The sequence below is a fragment of the Kogia breviceps genome, chromosome 7 (assembly GCF_026419965.1).
Source record: "Kogia breviceps isolate mKogBre1 chromosome 7, mKogBre1 haplotype 1, whole genome shotgun sequence".
Classification (NCBI taxonomy): Eukaryota; Metazoa; Chordata; class Mammalia; order Artiodactyla; family Physeteridae; genus Kogia; species Kogia breviceps.
In genome coordinates, this window is record NC_081316.1 from 72,659,919 (window position 1) to 72,683,540 (window position 23,622).

General features: G+C 38.5%; 1 protein-coding gene across 1 annotated transcript in view; it reads right to left on the bottom strand.

Annotated features, from left to right (window-relative positions):
- The window catches only part of ARHGAP42 (Rho GTPase activating protein 42), a 289,337-nt gene that overhangs the window by 13,433 nt on the left and 252,282 nt on the right, over positions 1–23,622 (bottom strand). The window contains exons 13-22 of the mRNA XM_059070720.2: positions 17,978–18,040; positions 16,955–17,029; positions 16,233–16,317; positions 15,573–15,631; positions 12,996–13,101; positions 7,990–8,149; positions 6,641–6,785; positions 5,004–5,384; positions 4,469–4,625; positions 2,359–2,421 (exon numbers count right to left, since the gene is read on the bottom strand). Coding sequence (XP_058926703.1) covers positions 2,359–2,421; positions 4,469–4,625; positions 5,004–5,384; positions 6,641–6,785; positions 7,990–8,149; positions 12,996–13,101; positions 15,573–15,631; positions 16,233–16,317; positions 16,955–17,029; positions 17,978–18,040 — 1,294 coding nt within the window. The remainder of the gene's footprint in view (positions 1–2,358; positions 2,422–4,468; positions 4,626–5,003; positions 5,385–6,640; positions 6,786–7,989; positions 8,150–12,995; positions 13,102–15,572; positions 15,632–16,232; positions 16,318–16,954; positions 17,030–17,977; positions 18,041–23,622) is intronic.

Below are 23,622 nucleotides of genomic sequence, written 5' to 3' on the forward strand. Positions count from 1 at the left end.
GTGTGTGTGATAGTCCCCCATACACACAGAGAGTCCGTGCGTGTCCTGCCTGCCTTGCGGAACAGTTCTATGACACGGTAGGGGAGCAGAGGTCGGGGCAGTGATTGGCTGTGAGGGATGAAGGTGTCTTGCACCAGAGGCTGTGTCTGAGCAGAGCCATGGGCACCTGCACAGGCAGTGCATCGGACCTCTGTCTGCAGCTGACACGAGCTGAGAGCCTGCATGGGCCCCACCTGCTTTAGCAGTTCCCCCTCTGGGGCAAGGGTCCTGCTGCAGGGAGAGGGAAAACACACACTTAAAGGGAACAGAGCCAGTTCAGGCCATACCTTCAGGGCTTCTGCTCCAGCAACGTGGGATCAGACCCTGTCCCCGGTAGGACAGTGACAGTCTCTAAGCAGAGGCAAAGCCATGCCTCACGTCCTGTGCAGGCTCTAGTCCCTTCAGCACCAGCCACAACCCCTACCAAGGTGACAGCTGTCTGCACACCCTGAGAAAAGATGTGACTTGCATCTACATCAAATCCAGCTCTTTCACCAAAGGCATTGGGCAAACACAGTCTGTATGGGGATACTCCCACATAAGATCACCCCTTGAAGACCGCAACAGGTAACCGTTTTACCTAAATTGATGAAGGCAGACAAAGTTAAGCAAAATAAAAGGGCAGGTGAAAAGTTATGACACTGTCCACAAGTGCTGGGCACTGACGGACAGAGAAGACTTAACCTTCAATGTATCATTGAGTGAACTCTAAGTTTATGCCTATAACTATTAGAAGTGGATTTAGAGTATTTGGAATGTAAAAGCATACTGTAAATGCATAGGTTGATTGTTGAACATCTGACTAAGCTTATTGTATAACAGAGTAATTAATTTACTGTCATATACTGATTTACTTAATTAATATCTTGCTGTCTTAAAGCTCTTAAAAGATTATCTCTGATTCCAGTACTTGAGTTCTTAAGATTGTTTAGAGCTTCCTAATAAAAGGGCTCCATCTAGTGGAGCAATTCAATCATTTAGCAAGACAGACAGAAGCAGCAAAGTTAAATCCCTTACACTAAGGCCTAACAGTATTGAAAGCTTCAGAGAGATCAGGTTTGCTCTGACATGCACAGTGCTTAGTTTTCACCATGCCTTGATAAAAAGGAAGAAGGTGAAGATGCTACAGACAGAGGTAAGATACATGCAAGTACGCTGGGATTTGCTATATAAATCCAAGGCATTGACCATCGTCCTAGTAAGATACCAAAGCAGCTCTACTCTGCGGAGTTAAAAAACACTAACACAGGAGCACCCTTGCTAAGCTCTGGAAAAAAAGAGTTTGAAGGTTACTGTTATTCCTAGTAACTAGGACAAAGCCCAATATCGTGTAGGTGCTTAAAAAATGTTTGCTGAGAAAGTTCACATAATTTTATACGGTCAATAAAAATTCTATGTTTGAATAACTTCTAAAAGAACTACACAGTAATACTTCAATTCTATGTGATTCCTTTCCTTCACAGACTCAATTAGCTGGATATGGGAAGCTCAAAATTTCTTCAGTACATCCAAAAAAAAAAAAAAAAATCAAGGTTTGTCCTTCAAAGTGTTCTCCTTTACATTCTCTTTCAACAAGCATTCACTGAATACTTCCAACCTATACTAGTTGCTGATGGTTAAAAAAAAAAAAAGAAAAAAATCATAAATAGCAAAATACTAAGAAATTCCGTCAGTTTAGACATATTCAAAATTAAAACCCAAAGTCCACTGCAGATGAGAAGAATCAATTTGGACCGAGAGAAGAGGAAGCAGGTACCTTAAAAGCAAGCACACGAAGAGCAGCAAGATATAACAATTCTTGTCCTTTTGACAATGGAGCGGAAGGTAAAATCTGGAAACCCTGAATGAAGTACTGCACTCAAACACCAGAGCTGCCTGGGGCAATCAGCTCTAAGCACCATAGTGGCCACTAAGAATAAGCACAGTCTTTAATGCATGTTCATGAAGCTTCTTCCAGAAAAAAAGTTCTATTAACTTTTACAAGTCAAAAACACACATTTGAAAAATTTCCACAAACTAACTGTTATCAAAGGAGTCTTTGGTATGCAAAGGATTACGGCAACTTTTCTCTTTCAGAAAACCTCTTTGTTTAGAACCCTTCCTTTGTGAAGGTTTTAGCGAACAAGGCACAGCTGTAACATTTTGACATGCTAAATGCTGTATATGGTCATGACTAGTTCCCCGTGAAGACAGAGGAGGTGGATTTGACCATATGCAGACCTGAGGGGCAGAGCTGTCAAAGATGACCTGCCATGTCAACACAAGGCAACAATGTCACCACTATTTTATGCTTTTACTTGAAGAGTTTTGAGAACTTACCGCCCAGAAGAAACTGACTTGAGTGAACCAACGTTTTCAAACAGTTGGGCCTTTGCTGCCACACTGAAAAATAATTTTAAAATACAAGTTTCATTAAAATCCATTAGAAAGTCATGCAGCTCAAAGCGAAATTCAGGGTTATCAGTTAACCCAAATAGAAAAATTAGTTAACATTTGTCCCCCAAATTTGACCTGAATTTTAATTGTTTTAAGATTTAATGTAGAAGAAATTTTTAGATCTAGTCTCTAGCTCACCGAGTACAGACAGTAATAAACCTATAGCTACTTCCTCTGGGGATCTTACTGTTTGCATTTTTTGTACCTGAGAAAACCCTGGGAGCAGAAAGAAAGGAACACTTTTTTATTGACTCCCGTGGAGCCACAAGGGAAGAGTCACATCAATAAGATAAAAGAAGAATTGTTTTGTGTTCTGATAGCTAAGACAAAACTAATTCTAAAATTGCTTCATGTATTTTTAAAATATTTCAACACAGTTCCTATAAAGTGAAAAGAGAGAACTCTGAAAACATGACCAATAAAAAAATTTGTTTCAAATCATGATGAGGGAAAGGCATCTATTTGAAAAGTGAGACTATTGGGTAGAGAGTGAAAAGAATCAAAACTAAGGTACCCTAGATAATTAGAAAAATTCCTATATTTGCTAGAAAAGAATATAAAATTCTTCGAATGATCTTTTAAACTAGCTATTTAAAAACTATCTTATTTCTTTAAATGACAAACTTTTTTCCCAGAGCTGAGCCATTTGATAATCTGAAGGATCATTTTACACCTAAATCCAGAACATACAGTCTCTACATTTTAATTTCTACTTTATCAGTAAAAATCACAAAATAGAAGCTCTTCTCTTTCCCCCACAAAGGATAGAGTTTATATTCTCCCATCTTCCTTGACATATTTGACTTAAAATTTAATTTCCCTTAAGGGCTAGTACTATACACACCAGAACTAGAGCAGACAGAGTTACTAATATATCTGCCTATACTGTGGTAGCTGGATTTCTGAACATGAGAGATAACATATGTGAAACGCACTCTGAAATCAAAGGTTCTTGTCAAAGAAAGGGATGTACTAATAAATTTAAGATGCCGTTCCTATGGAAACAGGCTTAGTAGAATGCCTTACTGGACTTACAATGAATAATTAAAATGTCAGGAATGCCACCATATTAAAAATGGGCATGGCATAAGAGAAATAGCACAGACTCAAGTTGGAGAACCCTGGGTTACAATCCCAGCTCTGCCACTTAGTAGCTGAGTTGTGTGTGGACCTTAACTTTCCAGTACTAGTTCTAATCATCTCTAAAACAAGATGTATACTACCTACTGCAGAAGGACACTGTGGACCTTAAAAGAAATAAGAATATGCAAGGATGCTCAGTAATAGCTCATACAGCATTTGGAAAAGCTCAGCAAAAGTCAGGAAAATAAAATGAAGGGGAGAAAAGCTTTCCTCTTTGGATTCTCTGACTTGCTTTTCCAGTTTCTCATTTTCTCCTCTTTGCCCCCTTTCTGTTCTCATCCATACGCCCTACCCTCTCGGCCTTTTAAACACCTCTGGGTCAGTTCTTTCAATGAGAAGCACTCCCTCTTGCCTTTCATGTTCCCTGTCCTCTCGGAGTTGTTTAAATCAGTGAGTACGCAGGTAGGGGAGACATACGATGGAGAGGAGAGAAAACCAACCCTCACCAGATAGAAAGCAGCTATATTTCTAACAAAGAGAGGGAGGAGCAAGGATATGGGCAGTCCCCACAGCTGAGTGGTGGATGTTTAGCTTTTACAGAAAGGTGTCTAGCTTCAAAACCCCAAACCACTATATTATACATCTGTTTTCATGTCTTTAAATTAAGCCATAGCTCTGCGTCTAAGGAAAGTGCCTGAAGAGTCTCCCCATGAGATGTTATATGTATATCCTAAGCGTACTAACTTTCACATCACTTGTAAAAGAGGACAGGGTCCTGCAGAAGTTGATGGCACCCACTCCACAGATGAGCATTTGGCTGTGGGAACCCTAAGGGTTCTTTTGCACACACTCAGCCCCGGTATACCCCTGGGAGGCACCACAGATAGCAAACGAAGGCTCTCTCACTTACACGGAGCCGGGTCGCTGGTAACCATTGCTGGAGGCAGCGTCTAGCCTTAACTTCCTGCACATTTTGGGAGGCAGGTCTGGGTTTGGCGAGGCTTTGGGCATCTCTTTGGAACCTATGGAAGTTAAGCTTTGAATGGATCCACTGTAGCTCTTGTTTCCTAAAAAGAAAGCCCAAGAAAACAGGCAAGGTGCTATTAGACAAAATAAGAGCCATAACACAGTCCATGCGCATAACAAAAGGAGGCATTTTTCTCTGAGCCCAAATGAGAAGGGACAGAATGTTCTTTGAGCACAGCAGCCCATCACTCTGGGAGATCACAGTCTACCGTAATTACAAAGCCATCAAATCATAGAGATGGAAACATCCAGGAAAAATGTCACAGCATACAGGAGTTTTAAAAATCCTAGCTCAGGAACAAAGCAGTTAAGCATTGTCTGCCCCTTCACTATTAATTTTTCCCTCCTTAACCATGCTGAACAATCCAGCAGGTGACACAGGGACAATGACATCCTGCACAGGCTCCATGCTGGCTTACCTTCCGCTGCAGAGATGGATCTGAGAGAGGAAGCTGAGGCTCTTTTCAGTCCTGAAAGCCCATAAGGCCCTTTCTTGGCCAGGTCTATGGGTGGGGACACATCCCCTGGACTAGCGACCGAAGTGACACTCTGGCAATCTGATTCTGCATCTGTTTTGGTTGCATCTTCTCTAGAACTTGACTCAGGACTAGTTGTCCAGAGACCAAGACTTTTCTGTCCATTGGAAGGTGATGGGGATGCAATCCAAGGAATCCCTCCAGATTTCTCCCTGGGAGGGCAGGAAGCGGACTTTGTCGTGCTGTTTTGTTCAGAGGAGTGAGAGGAAAGTGACTCAATGCTTCCCATGGGTGTGCTGTCCGGGCTGCTGCTATAGGAGTCGCCTGAGCAGGGGCAGGGGTGGGAGAGAAAAGAACAGCAGCTCTCTGTTGAAACCGGCACCCCCAAACCCTTCTGTTCTCCAGCTCTCACGTGCTCCGTGGCCACCTGACCCCACTGAAGTGATAGGCCTTTACATGCTATGCAGGACTCTTCCTCAGTTCTGGAGAAATGCTTTAAAATATGCATTTGAACTTGGTGAACACTTTTTTCAATACTATTCAAGGGAGCTTTTATATGTGCCATGCCTGTGTGAAATAATGTTATTTCTTGAAGCATTAGTGGGCTGACTTGAATTCAGACAAAATTTGCTTCTGAAAAAGGACTCACAAGTACGAGAAATAAGATTTCTTGATGATATTAAAGAAACCAATGGAAGGCGGAAATGCTGAGACATATGTCTCCCTTCTTTTACTTTTCTGATCTTAGGTGATTCTGAGTTACAATGGTATCTGAGTCCTCCTTCATTCAAAGGCACCATTAACAGTCACCTGCAAGTTATAAGCTCCTCACAATTTTTAAAGAAAGGATTTTTCTCCTTTTTCTGTTGAGAATGTAGCCACATAAGAAAACTGGCTATTTTAACTGGCTGTATTTTTTAATGTTTCTACAAGTACGGTATAAGAAAAAAATCAGAGAAACTATAATAAAGTATTCAAATAGTAGATCTAAATTAAAAATTAAACACTGATTGTGGGGAAAATTGGGAGTGTGGGGAGTCAAAAATAAAATGAAAATGGCCACAGTTTAACACATGCTTTGGGCTCAAGCTGCCACCCACCTTATGGTGGGGCTTGGCTCAGAATAGTAAGTTAGCGATAATGTGTGGTGTAGATTCTCTTTTTATTTCTTTTCCCTCTGTTTCAGACCCTTTGATAACCAAGAGATGATGCTTTAAGAACATAATGTGAAAGGAAGAAAGAAAATGACTGCCTCAGCCAGGCTTTCTCTTGCTTTCTTCTCTATGACTTTGACAACAGGACAAAACCTGCTATGAAGTAGCACCCAATGTACTTAATCACCGTTACAGAGAAAAAGGGCGTTGCGCAAACTATTTTTTCCCTTTGTAGCAGGAATGAATTTGCCTGTCCAAGGTGCCTTCCAACTATACTGACAGAGACTATGTAATGTGGTGGGGTGGGGGCAGGTGTTGGGGACGACAGCACCAGTAAGAATATCTTCTATTTCTACCTAAGTACTAATAAGGTGTGATAAAGCCGAATTAATGAAGAAGGCATCTCCCTGAGGCCAGTACACTTACTATCGGGTTCTGCCAAGCACGGGGTATACCTCCCTCTGGGCTTCCGGGAGCCTGTGGAGAGGCAGATTGCACGTGTCCTTCGGGATCCAGATCGAGACTGAGGCTGAGGGAGAGGGATGCTTGGGTCTGGGGCAGTATGAAAAATCTACATAGAAGAAAAATGGACCAAGGTCAATAAAAAGGTGAAATTGACATTTTCGTCATAAAATTGGCTTTGAGAGCTATTATATAATCTTAGAACTATACGTTACTTCATCAATTGCATGGCAAGAGATGCTTGATACAACAAATAAATATCCTAGAGCATTTATAACTTTTCCATTTACACTGAGTAATGCTTCCTCTGGGGTTTCTTTTTTATTCTTCCCCATTCCCCAACAGTGAAATTCAGATTTTCCAATAATTTTAAGAAATGTGTCAAATATTAACAAATGTCTATGTCAAGACACACTGATTCTTTTTACTATGATATTCTCTTTCACCTTCATGCTGAACATAACCTGAGGGGAAGAGGCTCATTTTGTACCATTTCCCAGCTGAGCAGCCCCTTGCTTCTCAGGAGAAGGTGCTGGCATGCTGTTGGCCCTGAACTGTCAAGAATATGACAAGCTGCAGGCAGAGGTCTGAGCACAGCTATAGGATGCAGCCGTGGACTCTTGGGTTTTAAGAGAGCTTACAGTCTTAGCTAGGTACCAAGGATATCCTTCTACAGGCACTAGAAAGGAACTGGGGAAGGAGAGAGGTGCTGCCATCCTCTCACAAGGACTAGATCAGACATAAATGGATCACAATGTTTAGACCTTCAGTGGCTGAGTTTGCTTAATAATCCAATCAACTTGGCTCTCCCAATTTCTCACTTTTATAGTTATTCTAAGATCTCACTCTTTTAAAGAAAGCCTCCTTAGGGATTGGATCTAGAGAGGGTTTCAAGACTGTTCCCTGATTATTTTCTTTAGTTTTATCTAAAATATTAGCTCTGCTGTATAAGGAGAGTCTAATTCCAAAAAGCTTAAAAAGGTTAAAATAGACTTAACCACAAAATGATTCTATTTTCTGAGTATGAGTAAAAAACTAATTATATAAATACTAAAGAAGAAAATCTTGACAAGTAAATACTGTCAAAAGAAAGGAAATCATTTACTTAGAGGATTTTGAGAAGCACTTAAAAACTGAACAAGAAAAAAAGACAATCGAAGTCCTCATGAAGAAGTAATTTATACAAAATTTACAAGACTGACACCAAATAGGAATCTGGGATCACAATGTGAGGACAATAGATGATACAAATGCAAAATTTCTTCTTAGAAGCCAGATAAAATTTTATACTTCCACATGAAAATTCAGTCTACCTTTTCATAGTGCTCTATCAGAATTTCAACCACAATATTCTGAAATTTAATATTCATCATGGCAGCCACAGTTTCTTCCTGTGCTCTCATTAGAGTCGGACCAAATATGACACCAAGGTTTGAGACAGTCATGAGATTTTGCTGGCTATGTAGTGACACTCTGCAAATAAGAGGAACAAAATATTTTAAGTTATATGTTTAATAATTATTAAATGTTCTCATCCACTAAATTTATGGCATAAAATATAAACATGCTATTACAGGCTAACTTTCCCAAATAGTCAGGTTCAGCTACTCCCAACTGGCATTAGTGGGTATAGTCTAAAAAGATGTAAAAATTTAACACTGGCCAAAGTAAAACATAATTACAAAGGTTAATCTATTGAAGGAAAAAATCTTGATTTCCTAAATTGAGTTCAATCACCCTAGAGAGATTATCAGCTCTTTGGTATTTCCTACAGTACTATATACTTCCTTTAGAACAGATGGTTAAGAGTACTCTGGTTGTCAACCATAATGGCCATTATTAAAAAGCCTGCAGATAACAAATGCTGGAGAGGGTGTAGAGAAAAGGGAACCCTCCTACACTGTGGGTGGGAGTGTATGTTGGTATAGCCACTGTGGAAAACAGTATGCAGGTTCCTCAGAAAACTAAAAATAGAATTACCATATGATCCAGCAATCCCATTCCTGGGCATGTAACCAGACAAAACTATAATTCAAAAAGATACATGCACCCCTATGTTCATAGCAGCATTATTCACAATAGCCAAGACATGGAAACAACCTACATGTCCACTGATAGATGAATGGATAAAGAAGATGTGGTTCATATACACAATGGAATACTACTCAGCCATAAAGACGAATGAAACAATGCCATTTGAAGCAACATGGATGCAACTAGAAATTACAATACTAAGTGAAGTAAGTCAGAAAGAGAAAGAGAAATATAATATGATATCACTTATATGTGGAATCTAAAATATGACTCAAATGAACCTATCTATGAAACAGAATCATGGACATAGAGAACAGACTGGTGGTTGCCAAGGGGGAAGGGGTTGGGGGAGGGATGGAGTGGGAGGTTGGGGTTAGCAGATGTAAGCTTTTATATACAGAATGGATAAACAACAAGGTCTTACTGTATAGCACAGAGAACTATAGTCAGTATCCTGTGATAAACCATAATGGAAAAGAATATATATATAAAAAGAATGTGTATGTGTGTGTGTGTGTGTGTGTGTGTGTGTGTGTGTGTGTGTGTGTGTATATAACTGAATAACTGTGTTGTACAGCAGTAATTAACACAACATTGTAAACCAACTATATTACTTCAATAAAAAAAATTTTTTTTTAAGCAGAGAAAAGGAGTAGACTGGTTGTAATTATATTCAGATTCACTAAACATATATTGAGAACCTACTGCCAGGCATTTTCATAGATAATATTGCACTTAATCCTCCCAGGAAGCCAGTTATTTTCTATTGTACAGATTTTTCAAAAAGAAGCTTTTTAAGTACAAATGATGTACCTGAGGTCACAGCAAATTAAGAACAGAGATTTTGTTTCAAATTGGGTCTCCTGACTTCAAGTCAAGAGTACCCCTGAGCTCCCCACATAAGATGACTGGTTAGGGCATGTTTCCATCCTACTTCCCTTCTATCCATCCACCATCCACCATCCATCCAAAACTTCCCTAAGTGCCTCCCTAGCGCTGAGCACTGGGCTAGGCAAACAGTAAGACAAGGAGATATGGTAGCATCAGTGCTGGCCTGAAAATGAAAATAAAATGAAAGGGCTCTGATACTACTGACCTTAGAAAAGTAATCCCAGTAAACTCTCAAAAATGACTTTGACTAGTTAACTGACTTAATTTGGAAATTGAATGCATTAATAGGAAACCTCATTTATTTAACCAGTCTCCTAGGTTAACCACTGCCTTTTCTATCTTACTCCCAGCCAGGTTGTTAGAATATAAAGTTCTAGGAAAGAACACAAGATAATGTTTATATCTGATTAAGTATGCACACTAACTTCATTCTAGAAACAAAAGTAAAATTTTATGAGGAATCTAGGATTCTGGATTATCCATGCAACTTTTGGCATAGGACAGGAAGAGCTGCCTGTCCCACTGACTGAATTCTCCCCTTGTGCCCAAGACAGCACTAGCTAAGAAGGTTCTTGGTTAGTATAAGAATTTCATTCCAAGTTTCTTTTTTATACAACCAAATATTATATTAATTGCTTAATATGTATTAGAGAGTCTACTAAGTCATCTGTAGAGGCAGTGAGCCTGTCTGGATTTAAAGCTTGGGTCCTCCCAACTTGGAAGCTGGGTGCAATCAGTCACAATATTTAATACCTCTCTCTAGGCTTCAGTTCCCTCATCTATAAAGTATAAGAATGACAATCCTTAGAGCAGTGTTGAGAGAATTAAATAAAATGAGTTAAATTGAATAAAATATGGTCTTAAAATAATATTCTTCCCTGTAATTAAATTGACTCTAGGTACTATTGATGTACTCTAAAATGTAAGAGTTCCTGGTAATATAAGTAACCTAGAATATGACTGAATTAAGCTCATTGGGAATACATTTAGAAATCATAAAAAACTGGTCTGTTTTGAAAAGGAGAGTTAATGACTATGGTGTTCAGAAGATAAAATATTTTGATCACCTATTTTCTCTTCATTGAATTTCCCTTCTGCTGAGCTAGTCAGTCAGTACAGACCCTTATTATTCCACATTTCAGCCAGTTGTGGAACTCATTCCCTCAACTTGTGAACAAAGCAGATTCCACAGATGTCCTTGTTTTAAAGAGAAAGTATTCTCAGAAATACATCAATGATTTATACCATGTCTCAGAGCTAATTAATGGAGATTTGGAATCAGTCATTTGTCCTTTAGGCCAGTGACCAATCCAGGTCACTGATCTTAAATTCTCTTTTCTTAAGTCAATAAGGTGGCCAGGGACCAAGAGTGTTATTAGTTTACTTAAGTAAGTCATTGGTGATGTGGGCACACATATTACTGCTGCTGCTCAGACAGTGGAGACTGACCTTTTACAGATTCAGGAAAGAGCCAGGGGGGCTTCCCTGGTAGCGCAGTGGTTGAGAGTCCGCCTGCCGATGCAGGGGACATGGGTTCATGTCCCGGTTGGGGAGGATCCCACATGCTGCGGAGCAGCTGGGCCCGTGAGCCACGGCCGCTGAGCCTGCGCGTCTGGAGCCTGTGCTCCGCAACGGGAGAGGCCACAGCAGTGAGAGGCCCACATACCGCAAATTTTTAAAAAAGAGCCAGGAATGGTGGTGAAGGTTGGGCAGAAGAATTTTAAGTACTCTTCAGTAGCTAGACACTCCCTCTCTGCTATTTCCTGTATCACATTCATAATTAAAGGTGAAACTTGTGTTCATCTAACATTCTGAATAATTAAGCAAAAACATTTTATGTGACACTCATGAAACTTTAAAGGTACATTTTAAAAGGCTTTGCTAAAAAATTAGCTTGAATACAGCAAGAGAATGCCCACTAAATTCAGTATGGATAAGTTTCATGAAGAGGTCTCAGAACTCAAAAACATAATTCAAGACTACGTAATTCTGACCAAGGATAGTGAGTCCCTACTCATTAGCTAAAAGAGGTGTTGATATGGGAAATAGTTAAAAATGAACTTGAAATGAAGTCATTCCTAGTGGATATCCTTCTTATTTCAAGGAGGGTAAATTCATATTATCTCAAAGTCTGCAAGTTAAGATGAGACTGATTAATGTACATCACTGTTTCAAATGTGCATGGCTCAAATTAGGATACATTGGGTTACTACTTGTAGCAAACAAGCAAGGATTAATCATTTGATTGTGAATCGTGGTACTCATTAAGACAAAAATTGTTCCTATTTGTAAATGAGGCTATAAGGGAATTTTTAAGTAAGTTTAAAGCCTGAATTTGGACTTTTGTTTCCAGCAGCATGGCTAACAAACTTCTTGATTAAATGTGTGTGTGTGTGTGTGTGAATCAAGATAGATCTGTGATGGCTAAAGTTACGTGTCAAATTTTCTAGGCTGCAGTACCCTGATATTTGGTGAAACATAATTCTAGATATTTCTGTGAAAGTACTTTTAGATGACATTAACCTTAAAATCAGTAGGCTATGAGTAAAGCAGACTGTCCATAACATGGGTGGGCCTCATCCAACATGAGTTCAAGGTCTTAAGAGAAAAAGTCTGAGGTCCCTGAGGAAGAAGGAATTGTGCCTCATACTTCCTTGAATTCAAGCTGCGACATCAACTCTTCTCTGGGTCTCCAGCCTGCTTTGAAATCAGCCTCTGCAATTGTGTAGCCAATTCCTTGCAATCAATCAATCTCTCTCTTATACATATGTGTGTGTATGTATGTATATATATACATATATGCATATATGTGTGTATATATATATATATATATATATATATACATACACACACACAATATCCTATTGGTTCTGTTTCTCTGGAGAAATTTGACTAATACAATATCTATCTATCAAGATTTTTAAATACATAGATGAACTAACAGCGGAGTTAGAAAGATCTTCAGAGACGGACAGATACTATGAATCTGGAGAAGGAAGCTAACATTCAAGTGGCAGTTGTACCTGGTACAACCTGGTGACCCTGTAGAATAGAGAACTGGTCTTCAAACTTTGGGCTTACAATGTATCTAAAAGAACTGGGAAAGAGCTATATACCCCTTCATATATTTTTAAGTTGACATGAAAATTTTCCATCATTAGTATAATGGTTGCAAGGATATAATTATTTGCATGTCGTAAACATACACAGGTACACACACACGTATAGATGTATCTTAAAAACAAACTGCCACATCATTTTTTAAGCACATTCAATGGACTCTGATTATAATAGCAAGGTTATAGCTCCATCACACCCTTTAAAAAGACATGAACATGCTTAAGTTTAACAGCTGAACAAGTAATTAAGTGAACAATATAAGTCAGAGAATTACTTGACCAGGTGCTTTATTAAGATGTCCAGCATCTCTCTGTTTTTCTCTGGCAGTTTGTGCACCAATGCATGTACAGCCTCCACCCGGTAGTTTTGGTCATCAGACTCTGTAACATAAAAAAGGTTGTACATGTTCAAATTTTAATTGTATTAAAATGCATATATAAACATTAGTAATCAAAGTATCATAACCACTTCCATCCATCGTGCCTTATAAGCACTGCTTCACATGGTAAGTATTATCACTATCATTTCCTAAGGCTTAGAGACGTTGAGTAATTTGTCCATGGTCTGCAATCAGTAAGTAGAGAAGTCAAACCCAGTTCTCTCTAAACCAGACCTGTGCTCTTAGCCCCTGAGCTGTATACATCCATACAACCATAATTCATCTCCTCCTTGGGTTTTGCTACACAAGGATAGAATAAAACCTTTAGCAACGTGAGTGATCACAGCAGTTGTTGCAAATGGCCTAATGTGCCAGGCACTACAATACACTCTAACACACTGAAACCTCCAAGTGACTCCATCAGACCAGAGGAAGCAGGTATTCCTTTCCAAATTTTATAGATCCAAAGATGGCAGGGAGTTATTTTTGTGAGGTGTCAGGATTATTGCACAAACAAAGACCTGGTAGATTTTTAAGCCCACGCTGACAATGGTAAATCTGAAAAGCAAAAAATCATCTAAAGCAAGTCTAGTCTACAAGATAACAGCCAAGATGTTGACAAGTCTTCTAGAGAAACTTCTAATGTTTCAGAACAAGGAATCTATTTAATAGTCTCTTACTACAATAAACAGATTCTGGGTTGACTGCTCACCCTGCCAAGCCCTTTCTTCAGAAAGTGCCCAACTCATAGGGTTTATATTATGGGACCTTCACCTCTTCTGGGCACAGCTATTTGTACATGAGGTAAGGAAAGAGCCTGGCTTTGGCTGGGCCAAACATGAAGTTTCTCCCAGGCATTGGAATGGAGACACCAAAACTGATCTGCCTGCTGGATACGTGAAAAGGCACATCATGTAAAACCAGGCAGAAAGCCAAGAAAAATCTGTCTGGAAGTGAAGATAAGAATGAGGCAGATATGCAGCAAAGAACAAAAATGAGAGACCCTCCAAAAAGAGTTGGGAGGATGGGCAGAGAAACATCTATTTCCTACTCTGAGGTTCCTGGTTGCAGGCCATGGAAGGCAGGACCCATCCTCTGCCAAGGAGTTCTGAGGGACTCCCCTTAGCCTCTGAATAACTCCCCCTTTTTCCTGAGCTGGATTTCTCTTGCTTGAACCCAAATAATACCTAATTTTATGATCCTTGACCCAGACAAAAGATAAATTCTTATACATAAGACACATTTAAATTATCATGGTAGTGAATAATATGATCATTATTTGTCACAGAAGTGAAGAAAAAAAATCTTGTGACCAAATGTTTGCATCAGAACAACCAGCTCATTGAGCCATTCTAGCTAAGTGGATCAAACATCATTTGCTATAAAACTAAATTTTTGTAAGAAAGTGTTCTAGGTTAAGGTAAAAAAAACTGGCTTGTAGTCCTGATATTGCTATGAATTTACCAGTGTCCATGGACAAAGTAACCTGCCCCCTCTGGGTCCTGATTTCCTAGTTAATAAAATGAGGTTGGATTATATATTTTCTAAGGTCTTGTTCTTCTTACAAAGACTGATTTCTATAAAGAGGATGTAGAGTGCAGAGCTTTCAGGAGAAAGCTAAGTAGTATAGATGTTTATGAGATCATGTGGTCAGTCATGTACACTGGACTGAAAACCAAGATCATTCAGCTTTACCTGACACTTTTGTCAGTAGACAATACTTCCAGAGACATTACAATGTGTGGTAAACTAATGCAGCTGATTTCTTTCTTAGACTGTGAAAAATACTCTCGTTACAGTCATACCTCATACATCCTAACAATGAAACGTCAACTCCTAACTGTTACAACTTGTTGTAATGGGCTCAGATGGCGACCTGGCACTTTGAGCCCACTTCTAACTTCTCAGGTTACATGATTGTCACTGGCCCCTTCCCCCCGCCCCCAATTTTGAATTAAGCCTATCTATTCATATCACATTATGGCAGTCACAGATCTAAAGAAACAACATAAATATCTGATCATCATCAAGATATATAAAAAGAGAGAAAAGGTGTTTGCTGCCTGCCAAAAATATCTGACTCTTTCTCCAGATTTAGGAACACAGCATGTGAGTATGTGTAGAGTGCAAGCACTACCATAACTGACTGTACAGATCCATGGTCTTGTTTATTTAACCATGAAATTGCTCTTATAAGAAACTGACACCAATCAAGTAAAATGTAATTCGAATAATTCCTCACAGCTCTTTCTAATCACATCATACTCACCACCCCAATAAGGTCTTATTAAGTAACAAAGTATTTTAGTTCACTCTGTGATTTCTTACAACCATATTGTAAACTATTAACTCTGAGAATGACAGTTTCTTAAGCATTAGACAGGAAAATGTTAACTAGCAGGTTTAAACTTACACCTCTAATACAGCATAAAACCACATCATTTACAATGCATCCAGTGGAAATGTACTTACTAACAGCAACAATAAAATCTTTGTGTAATTTGTAAGTCATCAGTGGTTCTGCAAGGCACCTACAATAGAGAATGAAGCAAATTTTAGAATGGCAGTATCTTCTGATTTGCCCTGACCTTTCAGTGCTTCTTTAAGAATGGGTAATTAGGCGTATGATAAAGTCCTAGCAGGGAGTCTACAGGTAGTTCTAAAATGCAGACCTCAAAGATACCAATGCCCCTGAGCACTTCTTGCCACCACTGTATTAAAATGGGAGGCTGGGAGACAATTTTTTTTTTCTAACTTTGTGAGAACTATTGGACTATAGGAGCAAAATCCCTCCTTGAATTATAAGTTATATTTTTGAATATATTTTTCAAATTCAATTTGTGGTGTCTTAAAAAATACATGAAAACCTGAATTCAAATCTAACATGCAACAGAAATTATTATTTAGTATTCATAAATTATTGCAGCCTTTTAAGTGTATTGTTTGAACAAGCCCATATAAGTTCCAGAACACTAAACATAACCATTACCACCCTGTGCTATTCCACCTTAAGTGAAGGAACTGTGCTAAGGAGTGAAACTAAGAAACAGGGGCTCCCTGGGATCCGTGGTGACTGCCCAAGAGGGTGACTGAGAAACCACAGCACAGCGGCAAGAGTTAAGCCCCCCTCACCTGAGGTAGTTTTTCAGCCCACTTGTTATTGTCTTATTATCCCACAGTTCAATATCAATGTCCATATCAGGAGGGGATTTGGGAGCTGAAAAGAATTAAAATAAGATGTTTAAACTGTGCAATTCAAAGCATCACTCACACCATTAAGAAAATGGATACTAACACAAGTAGGTCACAGAGAGAGGCATGTATTTCTTAGAATGCCAATGGAGTTAACTTTAGGATTGTTGTTTGCATGAGTTGGTGCAAAGCTCACTCTGACACTGAACCTCAAAGTTTTCTTATGGAATACAGTTTTTCAAATCAGATGTTTGCTAATTGCTAACATCACAGCACACTTACTATGTATTAGGCTTACAAATAAGGAGGTGAAGGCACAGAGAGGTTAAGCAGATTACCCAAGGTCACAAAGCTTCTAATTGGCCCAGTTAAGATTCCAAGTCAGGCAATCTGAATCCCAGCACCCATAAATCTTATTGTACCTCTAGCTAATCAAGGGATACTTGAGGAAAAGTCCAATATTATAAAAAGGGCCCCTTCTCAAATTCTGATTGTTCATCTATTACAATGGACATTAAAAGCTGAATATAAATATTAATTTTAAATATGACTTGAAAATACTCAAAGATAAGCAATAATCTAGATCTCAAAGAAACCAATGGTTTGAATTTTCTATAAGAATGCAAAAATTAAGTAAGTAACTGGCTTCATCCAAAACTTACAAAATGTGGTATTCATGAGTTTCTGAACTTTGGAGTTCACTCCTCCTATTCGGTAAAGACCTAAAATGGTGATGCCTAATGAGAAGGAAAAATCACAAGAAAATGGCTTAAGACACAGCTTCTGAATTACAGAATGTTAAAAACTCAGATATATGCCTACACAAAATCTGAAAGCTATGTATCCAATTCTACAGTCTAACTTTAGCAAACATACCCTGGAAACACCCATCAGACATATATTTCTTAGAGCAGACATTGAACAGTGATTTGAAAGTCTATGAAGAGCTTCAAAATAGCAAAGTACACCTGCTTATTCACCACTACTTGAATATAAAAAAACATCCAAGATGTAAAGGGATGATCAGTATTTCTCATACTCTTGTTTCTTCAGTCACAGAGTCTTGCATGTTGAATAGTTTGAGGGAATTGATAGCTTCACTTTAAAGGTGAGGAAACAGATTCAGAGAATTTAGGGAACCTACTTAACTTCTCAAAACTTCTAAGTGGCAGCACCAAAATTTGAATCTAAGTTTAAAGAACTCCAAAGGCCAATAGTAGGTTTTGCTTTAGACAAGTTTTCCAGGAAGTAAAAGGCAACTGGAGAGGACTTCAGGACCAAGGTCATAACTAGAATGAGGAAAGGTGCTGAAATTGTGACAATGACTAAAATCACTCTGAGATATAATGTAGGGAAAGAGGAGAGCTGAATTCAAGCTCCTTAGGAATCTTACCTTCCTAAAGCTTGAAAAAAAAAAAAAAACACAACATCAATAAGAAGTCCATCAATAAGAAGTAAAGTGAGGCTATAATGTGAAAATTCATTAAAAAACAAGTATGTCTGTAGTATGATTTTGGTAAACTGAAGTTCAAAGTATAGTTACTTATGTGTTTGTATAACTTATAATTCATATATTACTTAAAATAAATCTCCTATTAATAACTAAGTACATCCTCATTCTGAGCAGTTTCTATGTAAGAAGGGACCACACAACAGTAACAGTGTACCCATCAGGCAACACTGACCTCTCGTTTCCACAGCTTGAATGCATTTTCTCACAAAGTTGAACCCTGCTTCATTTAAGTACACTGAAAGTAAAAGAAAATCATATTGAGTGTTTATGTCGAACTTGCATTCCTGCTTCAGTTGGCTCTGTAGTTTCATGGCTTGATGGCACAGGGGTTGTTACTGAATTTATCAAATATTTTGGTTAGCATATTAATTTTTATTTGGGGGTAGAAGTGAAGGAGGGAGGTTCACATTCACCAACGTTTTTATATCAACTTGCTTCATTAGAAACATAGATCTAATAATAATTATATTATTCAATATAATTAATAATTATATAACATAGCTATTCACATATTTTTTCCCATGAGATTCTCAAAACAACATTATGAGGTAGAGAGAAAGCTTTTCAATCTTAAGATGGTTCACCAAGTTGATGAAAACTGCTTTTCTTTGTTCTAAGATCTAGAGCCACATTTTAACTCAGGTCTCCTGAATTCAAGCTCAATGTTCTACTCTATTGCATTTTGAATCATATTCAAAGTATGCTTAGTAAGTCTGCTAAAAATCCCCTAAAGATCCTCCATTATGAAACGGCAATTTATTTTCATTGCTTTTTGACAGATTTTCTTTAGATTTTTCAAATTTTCTTAAGGTTTGGGGGCCAGATCAAGTTAGATTACTTGTTTAAAGAGAAAGGATTTAAAAATACCAAATAACACTCAGAGGAAAAATTTAAAAATTTTTTGATACTATAATAAAATTTTTCATCAGATGTGGTGTACATATTGTGTTTCTTAATATTCCTAAATCATAATATATGAAGACAATTCAAACCAATAAAAAATTAAAACTGGTTTCCAGGGGCTTCCCTGGTGACGCAGTGGTTGAGACTCCGCCTGCCGATGCAGGGGACACGGGTTCATGCCCTGGTCCAGGAAGATCTCACATTCCACTGAGTGGCTGGGCCCATGAGCCATGGCCGCTGAGCCTGTGCTTCGCAACGGGAGAGGCCACAACAGTGAGAGGCCCCGTACCGCAAAAAAAAAAAAAAAAAAAATGAAAAACAAAACTGGTTTCCATTTAATGATGGTGGATTAAATACATCCATGTAACTACACAGATTCACAGACAAAAGAATATATATCAAAAAATTATGCTAAAAAATATAGGTGCCAGGAGAGACAAAAAACTTTGAAGAAATCCTAGACAACGAAAATCACTGAAACTGAATTGACTGAAAAGTTTGAGAAATCTGAGATTAGAAATGAGAAATCAAAAAACTAGAAGTACTACAATGTGATATCACCCCATACCCGTCAGAATGGCCATCATCAAAAAAACAAAAACACAAGTAACAACTGTTGCCAAGGATGTAAAGAAAAGAGAATCCTTGTATACTGTTGGGAGGAATGTAAACTAGTGCAGCCACTGTGGAGAACAGTATGGAGGTTTCTCAAAAAACTAAAAATAAAACTAGCATATGACTCAGCAATTCCACTCCTGGGTATATACCCCAAAAAACCCAAAATATTAATTCAAAAAGATACATGTATCCCAATGTTCCCTGCAGCATTATTTACAACTTCCAAGATATGGAAACAACCTAAGTGTCCATCAGCAGATGAATGGATAAAGAAGATGTGGTATATATACACACAATGGAATACTACTCAGACATAAAAAAGAATAGCAGCAATTGGGTATTATGCCAAGTGAAACAAATCAGACAGAGAAAGACAAATACTGTATGATATCACTTATATGTGGAATCTAAAAAATACAACAAATTAGTGAATATAACAAAAAAAGCAGATACAGATATAGAGAACAAACTAGTTGCTACCAGTGGGGCAGGAGCAGCAGGTACAAACTATTGGATGTAAGATAGGCTCAAGGGTGTATTGTACAAAATGGGGAATATAGCCAAAATTTTGTAATAATTTTCTAAATGGAAAGTAACCTTTAAAAATTGTACAGGGCTTCCTTGGTGGCCCAGTGGTTGAGAGTCCGCCTGCCAATGCAGGGGACACAGGTTTGTGCCCCAGTCTGGGAAGATCCCACATGCCGCGGAGCAGCTAGGCCCGTGAGCCATGGCCACTGAGCCTGCGCATCCGGAGCCTGTGCTCCGCAATGGGAGAGGCCACAACAGTGAGAGGCCCGTGTACTGCAAAACAAACAAAAAAAAATTGTATAAAAATTTTTTAAAAATTAAAAAAATCTAGAGGTACTGACTTGGTAGAATATTTATTATATGTTGTTAGGCAAAAAAAGTAATCTATAGGACAATACAACCCAATTTCTTAAAACATAAAATTTGAGGGCATGAATATTTCTATTTTCCTAGGAAAAAACTCTAGAAAGATCATGCAAATTGCAAGTAAGAAAGAAAAGGACAGAAGGTAGAAATTGTCATTTTTATTCATTGGATTTTGTAACTATTTTATATATCTTTTAAATTAGTTTTTAGAAATAAAAAATAGTTTTTAGAAATAAAAAAATAGTTTTTAGAAATAAAAAAATAAATTAGTTTTTAGAAATAAAAAATAAAAATGCCAAAACTAAAATATATATTGCTACTATATGAACTAGCTTATTTATTTGTGTGTCCCCAGTGCCCTAGATGTCAAGGGAACAGAACTCAGTGAATGCTTTGGGTGAACTCAACATACAAGAATGAATGGCCATTAATCAAGCATCTTTCTAGAGCTGACTACCTACATGAGAGGGGAGCTTCTTTGGGCACCAAGAAGGGATTGCTTACTTCCAATAACCCAAAATGCCAAGCACAGCATTATAGTATGAATACATTCAGATAATTTAAAATATTTTTTGAACATAGGAAAAAAACAGGTAGAATGGAGAAGTAAGGAATCAATTATTAATTTTGATTTTTAATAGAAACTGAGCCAAAAAATGTAACCCTGGTAAAAATGATACACTAGCATTTTGTATCAATTAAAACTGCAAGTTTCTGACATTTATAACATTTGGTTCTTAAGGTCACATTTTTCAATTTTTCAATAAAAAGTATTAAAAGAAAGAGAAATCCATTTTTAAAAAATTTCAGTAAAACCTGCCCTTGGCTAAATGAACGAAAATAATTGTGATATATAAAAACAGATTTTCTTTAAATATCCATTTTCAGAAAAATAAGTAATAACCAGGCTATATCTTGAAGATATACTGGGATATTTGGTGGCAATACCCCATTCTATCCTAGTAAACCAGTAACACAGGCTAATTATGAAGAAAAAAATCTTACAAACATTCAGTCTGACTGCCAGGTCATTCCACGGTGGCACTGTCCTGATGTGTCCCATGGACCCTGTGTTTTAGCTCTCTTCATGTGAGTAAATAAAACATTATCGATCCATTCAGAAATGTGAAAAAGTACACTGTGTTGGCAAAAATAACCATGCATTTTTGTTTTGTTTCCTTTGAACATCCTTTTCTATTGCCTGAAAAAGTATAGAGAGGTTCTGTGGTGCAGAGGTAGCACCCAGCTTTGCTTAGAGCCAGGTAAACCCGGGATGGATCTCAGCTCTACTATTTACTGCTGTGTGGATGGAAGTGTGCCTATTAACTTTTATGAACTCTAGTTCTTTCATCTATAAAATGAGGGAAATAACAATACCTATGTTAAAGGGTTGTAGTAAGATGAAGACAAAATACACATGAAGCACTGAAGAGTGGGAAACAATGGAACAAACCTAATCAGATGCTAGTTTACCCCCACGTGCTCCTATCCACACATCACTGAGAGACAGAAGAAGAAATGGTTAAAAAAAAAAGGGTCAGCCACTAGTACTAAACAGATGAAATAGACAATAGTTACTCTCCCATTTAGCAGCTGTATTACTGGACACAGTTTTAATCTGTCTCATCCTCAGATTCCTCTTCTATACAGTAAGGATAATAGTAGTATTCTCTTCACAGGGCTATTCACAGATGAAATACGTTAACATTTGCAAAGCTCCTAGAATAGTACTTGGAATATAGTAAGTGCTGCAGAAGTGTTGGCTGTTATCATCATCATCATCATCATTGGCTAGAGGAGAATATAAAATCTACATATGTCAATCACATGCATTCTTCGGGCCTGGCTGAAGTCACAGGGGCTTGAGGAACTATCTGCCAGAAGTGTTATTTTTCAGAGGCATACTATATTACTTCTTTTTAAAATATTTGGGGCCAGGGCAATGATCTATTTTTTTAATATAAATTTATTTATTTTTTGGCTGCGTTGGGTCTTCCTTGCTGCACGTGGGCTTTCTCTAGTTGTGGTGAGCAGGGTGTACTCTTCATTGTGGTGCATGGACTTCTCACGGTGGTGTCTTCTCTTGTTGAGGAGCACGGGCTCTAGGCATGCAGGTTTCAGTTGTTGTGGCATGTGGGCCTCAGCAGTTGTGGCTCATGGGCTCTAGAGCGCAGGCTCAGTAGTTGTGGCACATGGGCTTAGTTGCTCCATGGCATGTGGGATCTTCCCAGACCAGGGATCGAACCCTTGTCCCCTGCATTGGCAGGGGGATTCTTAACCCCTGCACCACCAGGGAAGCCCACAATGATCTATTTCTTCAAAAAAATGGAGATCAGGCATAAACCACTCAGGCCCTGTGAATCTAGCTGACCACTGAAGAGACAACAAGTTGGATATTCACATATATGTCCCTATACTCTCATTAAACTTCGGTAATCACAATGAACAAACACATCCTCTCATTAGAATGAAACTCTAGTAGCCTGGGATTACCGTTCACTCATATTTGCTGCTCCTTCCCACAGGAAGATTATGTTTCTCAGCTCCCTCTAAGACAGACTTGGTCATATGATATGCACTAGCCAACAAAATATGAATGGAAGTCACAAATGTCATTATCCATCGGCTAGGAAGAGCTGGTATGTATTGTGGAAGCCTGCCATTTTTTTCCCCCTCTGGTACAAGATCATCAGTGTTACAGAGAGAAGGTATTACATGAGCTTGGGTTTTAGAGTAAAAATTATATATAAGAGAATCACAGCTGACCTGAATGGACATATTGCATATTCAAGAGATGAACCTTTATTGTGGTTAAGTCTCTGAGACCACAGCATAACCTGGCCAGTTCTGATTTAATCATGTATAACTGAAACAGATTGTATGGCAAAAAGGACAAAATGGAATAAAGCCAATCCCACACACGTCGCTTTTCCTCGCTTAACTGGTATTTATCCGAGTTTCTGGCTACTGATTTGTCAATTCATATAAAAAGGCAGCACCCCTTCATGGCTGCCTTACAAACTACTGATCAACAGTGCCTTCATGCAAGCACTCAGCAATTTCTGCTGAGGTCTGAGGAGAAGAAGACGATATGGCTTAAACAGGCTTTAGCACCCTCTGTCTCCCAGTGAGAGATGGAGGAGGAAGTCATAAGGAGTGGTTCTGTAGGGCCTCAACTATACTCACACCCCTACTTCCCTATCGATACCCAAAAACTTTTTGGGCTTTCCGGCTGGCGGGTGTAGATAAGATACTGGAATGTCCCTCTGGGCAGAAACCGTTCCGAGAAAAAGGCCTGGAAAACAGGACATGTCCGAGACATGCCCTAACCGCGAACAAACAAGTACAGCGGGGGCAAGAATGCCTAAGCCAATGAGTTTAAAGGTCGCCCCAGCCAATGAG